The 5,545-nt window shown below is 38.4% G+C and overlaps 2 protein-coding genes and 1 long non-coding RNA gene across 6 annotated transcripts in view; 1 reads left to right on the plus strand and 2 right to left on the minus strand.

The window, feature by feature from the left end:
- DHRSX (dehydrogenase/reductase X-linked) overlaps nt 1–5,512 on the minus strand; it is a 258,274-nt gene extending 252,762 nt beyond the window's left edge. For 2 of the 3 annotated variants that reach the window (XM_025208502.1, XM_025208500.1), the window contains exon 1: nt 3,687–3,739. In XM_025208502.1, the coding sequence (XP_025064287.1) occupies nt 3,687–3,699 (13 nt within the window). In that variant the 5' untranslated portion in view covers nt 3,700–3,739. Of the gene's footprint in view, nt 1–3,686; nt 3,740–5,387 lie in introns of those variants that run through there. The other variant, XM_025208503.1, reaches the window with a different exon arrangement.
- ZBED1 (zinc finger BED-type containing 1) overlaps nt 1–5,545 on the minus strand; it is a 12,032-nt gene that overhangs the window by 6,216 nt on the left and 271 nt on the right. Inside the window, exon 2 of one of the 2 annotated variants that reach the window (XM_025208499.1) lies at nt 4,772–4,931. The exons of the other annotated variant lie outside the window; for it this stretch is intronic. The gene's annotated coding sequence lies outside the window, so the exon portion shown is untranslated. The remainder of the gene's footprint in view (nt 1–4,771; nt 4,932–5,545) is intronic. 2 annotated transcript variants of the gene reach the window in all.
- Nucleotides 4,946–5,545, plus strand: part of LOC112550874 — a 4,032-nt gene continuing 3,432 nt past the window's right edge. The window contains exon 1 of the long non-coding RNA XR_003094939.1: nt 4,946–5,214. This is a non-coding gene — a long non-coding RNA (uncharacterized LOC112550874). The remainder of the gene's footprint in view (nt 5,215–5,545) is intronic.

The following is a 5,545-nucleotide window of genomic DNA, read 5'->3' on the forward strand; positions in this document are numbered from 1 at the left end:
CACAAAAAAAATTGAGGGGAATAAACATTAAGAGTGCCTCATCAAATAGTGACTGCTGAGGTTGTTTAACAAAACAATAAAGTAGTGGGGGAAAGAGATAATCCCCTTATTCCTTATCTGTTATTTCACTTTTGCCAAGAAACCAAAAGAGAAATTCCTAGGGAAATTACACAAGCTAGTAGATTTTTCATGACAGGTTTTCAAACATGCTATAATGGAACATCCCAAATACTGTTTGTCCGAGTAATTTTTCAGTTCTGTTTTTGCTGCTGCATCCTTCTTTGCATCTGTTCGAATTATTCTGTAATATTTTGCATTTTTATAGATTAGTGAAGATAATGTTACAGAATGTTACAATATGTTTTGATACAGCTGCTGGTTCTGGGTTAGGGGTTTTGGCAAATGTCTTGTATAAATTCTTTCAAAAATTAATTCTGAAGACTGCACCAGGAGATACAAACCCTCGTTTTAAAAAATATGGGAAGTGCTGACATGTCCTTTCCTTACATTGCTACAGAGCTTTTCTGGTGGTCAGTATGAATCATTAACCCTGCTTAATTACATCATATCATTCCAAGGAGCTGTATATTAACAGCTGCATGTTCTGCATTCTCACATTACTTGAATATAGTTTTGCAAGTGAGGGTTGTATAACACATACACGCAGAAGCTGGTTTTAATAGTTTCATATTATACAATGACATAATACATCCTATCACAATTTACCAATATCACTTCCAGAGAACAGCACACTTAATAAAAGACATGGCGTGTTTTTAATAATATAAATTAACTTCAAAGCAGGGGAGTGTCCCAGATTTACTCAACCCTTGATTTTACATGTGTATGATGTTTACAATCTATGTAATATTTAACTATAGTAGTACACCAACACTGCAACAGTTAAGGATGTGCAAGAGTAACATAATCTTAATTGCAACACTGTAGGCCACACTGTCTTGTCACAACATTAACAGAGACAGATGTTCTTCACTGCTATAGGATGACTGGTGCTGTTAAAAGACTCCTACACTCAACTTCAAGAGCAAGTGAATTCTCTCCAGGGAAGTCTAAAGCCACTATACTACAATGGTCGAAGCCCACTGCGGTTGAAGCACTTTGGGGTTCTTCCATGATATGCTTCAGTGTTCGACAGGGAGCTGATTAACCACCCTATTTCGGTGGCCAACTTTCCATTGTGCTGCCAAACTGTGCGATTCCCAAGGAAAAAGGCTCTCAAGCAAAAAAAAAACAACCCCAAAAAACAACACCCCATTCACGTTTAGGTGGATTACAAAATGTGGAAAGCCACTATTCCTCTTCTCTTGTCTGCGTAACTCAAAAAAAGTTTAGCAGTAGGCCAAACCAATGACTGAGCAACAGCATTCTAAAGAGCTGGGCTAACACTGTAGCAGCATACGGCACTGGCTTGGGTGATAGCATCTGCTGTGGCAATGCAAAGCATCCATGGCCTCATCTCATCCTCATCCCATCCCACAAATTCAGGAGAGGGGATAAAACCAAGCTGAGTGTCAATCAACCACCTCATGGTCCAAGGCCATAGGACACTGTCACTATCTCCCTGCACCCTCCCAGGATAACAGCATTCTCTAGCCATCAGGTGATGATATATAGCTAGTTCTGTGCAGTTACAGCTTTTAACTATTCCCATACATGTTAAGGATTCAAACCCTGCTGATGATGCGCACAGAAGAGTAGCTATATAGAAATACAACTGATATTTGCACCTTTCATCTTTCCTTAAGGAGGGCGAGAGAGAGAGAGAGAGAGGGGACAATGAAAATGCATGCAAAAATCACATCATAAGAAAGCTACTTAGGTTATAAAGGCAAACATGTGAAAGTTAGAAAATGCCAGGCTTATAATTGCCCGTACAACCTTAACTCCGTTTCCTAGTGCCTACACATTATGATGCAGTCTTTTGACACTAATTTTTCTCCATAAAGTCTCATGCCTCATTCAGTGGTAGGCAACACATGATCTGGTGTTTCCTGACTCTTGAATCTTTGGCAACCTAAAAAAAAATGCTCTCTCTCAAAACTAGAAGACAAAAGGTATGTAATTTAATTGTATTTTACACACACACACACACACACACACACACACACACACACACACACACACACACACACACTACATAGAATCTTTCATCTGAATGGATCCCGCAGACTTTTCTGAGCTATAAATTGCTTCACCCAACACTACTACTCAGCATCACATGTGAAAAAGCTCTGTAATACCTTAAAACTATTGTTATTTTAGGCAGTGTGAAACACCCTTATTCCGTCTTTGATATAAATATTTCAGAAAACCACAATTATAAATGTTACAAGAAATGTTTTTTCTGCATATTTGCTGTGCATTGACTAATTAGAAGGAGATTTGGGCCAATTAAAGCTATGTGATATTAAAAACTTCTTTTAAAGATGTATAACTTGGCCTTCTAACCTCTAAAGAAAGTACTTCGTTCAAAGTTATTTTCTCTCTCCCTGAAGTGTCAAACATTAACAATATATATATTTTTAAACAGAATACAAACCATAGAAAGTTAAGTAACTCTGCACCAAATTATAATGAAACACTTTATACAACAAGAGATCAAATGCAGCACGAGGAGAAAAATAATCTTTAGCTATTCAAAAATATCAGAGAAATTCCAACTCTGTGAAACAACTGCTAGTATCAGTGACAGCATGATTTTTAAAAAGGAAATAATGAAGTGACTTACAATGGGCTAGGACAACATTTCTATTGTTAATTTCCTGATATAACAATTAACTTTAGCTCTTTTTTCCTGCAAGTTCATTGAATAGATTTTTGTTTTAAAACCTAGTTATAAGGCATCATCTCACTTTACACCAAGTTGTTTGTACCTTCAGTTATTTTTCAATTAATCAAAACTAAGCACTGAAAGAAGGCTATGCATGCAGTAATCTTAAGGTAACTATTAGTTATCTTAGTTCACAGATTATTGTTAACATACAGATCTATAAGTAGGCTATTTATGCAATAAATACTAAATGTTGTTTATGTTATACCTACATGCTGTGTAATACATATATGCACACTCCTATATTTTCATGCACTAATTTCACTTATTTGAATTTAATTGACAAGCTATATTTTATTACATCTTGTTAACATTTTCTATGTTGCAGGACCAAAGCTGCAAGCAAACCACCTGCTACTTTTGTCCAAAAAGAGCCTGAAGTTTGCAACTTTGTGTTGTATATTTACACTTGTGTTCAGTTCACAAATCTAAACATGTACTAAGCTAAGTTTTTTTCCCCACAGAATTTAGCTTATACCATCTAAACAGTTCCGAGTACCCAAACATTTACAAATGCCTAATCTTTAACTATAGCATTTGCCAAATTTTAAAGGTAACCACAAATACTAGAAGTCATCTTTTAAAAAAAAATAGGTTAAACTTCAATGGGACAATATCACACAATCTTGATTAACATAAGAAACAAAAAGAACTACTTTAATTACATAGTTTTCTTCAGACTTCAGCTCCCAAATGTCTTACTATGAAACTTAAAAAAACAACTTTTTCTTTGGAAATGAAAACAAGGGCATAAGAGGACTGCATATACACTAACAGGAGTCTTAATTCACCAGTATACAACTTGACAGTGGAACTATCCCAGGATAGCTTCTACCTTGGAGATGCATCCGTCCTGAATTACAGCTAAGAACTTGACCAGGTCAAGTCGCTTGGCGTTCCCAATTCTAGAACAGTGACCTGAGCAACTAAAAGCACAAGGCACATGCCCCTTTAAATCTCTCTCTCTCTCTCGCTCGCTTTCTCTCACAGTAAGGTCTGATGGCATTCATGTTGTATTGTTGTAATCATAATTTTGAGAACTGAGAAAAACAGAAAAAGTTGTGAAAAGTTTTCAGGTAGAGCATTAACTTCCTAGCTCACAACCCAGAAGCTGCTTCTTTCCTTTATGCCAATAAGTGTAGCTAATTTTGATCCTAGATTTAAGTATGCCTATGCTTACAAATATTTTACTTTCACTTTTAGTGCTTTTTTTATACTACTGTTACCGTTTTAAAAAAGAATACAGATATTATTAACTTAATGCCCATACAAGAACATCCTTATTAATACAGCTGCTTGTTTTTTAAAATCCCTGCTTCAAATTCAATCAACTTTGGAGCTTTTTCCTAGACATTATCTGAGGTTATGATAAAATAAAAAGTTGAGTCAAACTTTGTTACCCTATTTCTGTCCAATTCTAAATGATTTTGAAAGCATTACACACATTAGGCATAATACCCAACTTTATCCTGCCAAGAAAAAACTAATGCTAGAAAAATGGTCAGCTGACAAAACTACAGGCACATCTGCCTGAATTTTTTTTTCGTTATCGCCTGCTTTCCTTTTAAGAAAACAAAGCCCAAATCTGAAGCAATTTACTCAGGAATGAAGAAAAGCAGAAGATATATTGCCCAATGGATGCACATGAGGAAATCTGTCCCATTCTATCCTAGCATTCATTTTACAACGGACTAATTCTCTATTGCCTTGTCCTTCCACGTGTCAATTTGGAGCTCACTTTTATGAGACATTACAGATAAACCTCTCACTGAACTCCACATACACATCCACAACCTATTTGTGGCAGTCGTACTTTTTAAAACATCTGTAAGGAGCACATCCGTAGCTAGTCAGAGAAAGTTAGATGAACCAGACTTCTGAAGCTGTATACGCAGTTGCAGTGAGACTGTAGCTCCTTACATTTTGGTCTCGGGCTTTCCAAAGTGGCAAAGAGCGCTTGACAAGAAAAGGTAACACAATGGAAACTGCTTCTGTGAGTTCGCTAAGGTATCTAGCATGTTGATATCAGGAATGAGAAGATTCCCAGATTTTTGTTTCCTGGAAACCTCAAACTTCCCTCCTACACATCGGGCGAGAAAAAGCAGAATATTATTACTACAGGGGGGTTTTGCTGTTGTTGTTAACCACCCAAAAAAATAAAAAGGTAAAAAAAAATGTTACAAGCCATAAGGGTCACAGGAGTTCAACCAAAGCTCCTCAGGGCAAAATAGGAAGGCCAGGGAATTGCATCCTCCCCCACTCTGTTTTCAGTTGCCCCTGGCAAGGAATGACAGATGGGTACTCCATCTACAGAACGTGGACAGGATTGTGGCAGGGAACAGTGAAAGGATAAGGCAGAGAAGGTGAGGGAGTCGAATCGGGTCAGAAAGAGTACACAGGTAGCAGGACACTGGATAAAGTCCAGGCGGAATAAAGCAAGGGGGTGACATTCACTTTGCGGGAAGCAGCAGGCCAGAAAGCCAGGGAGCGAAGGGCAGTTTGCCGGAGAAGGCACAAGGCACCAGGGGTTTCTCACCAGCTCCTTCCCCACAGCACCCAAGCGCTGCACAGCCCTCCTCCGTGCCCTGAGCCCGAAGGAGGGGCGCAAGAGATCCGCCGCGGGGAGCTGGGGGCCAAGCCAGGGCGCTCGGTTTGTGGCAGGGGCTGGAGGCGCACAGCCCCACTCCTGCCACG

The sequence above is a fragment of the Alligator sinensis genome, unplaced genomic scaffold (assembly GCF_000455745.1).
Source record: "Alligator sinensis unplaced genomic scaffold, ASM45574v1 scaffold395_1, whole genome shotgun sequence".
NCBI lineage: Eukaryota > Metazoa > Chordata > Crocodylia > Alligatoridae > Alligator > Alligator sinensis.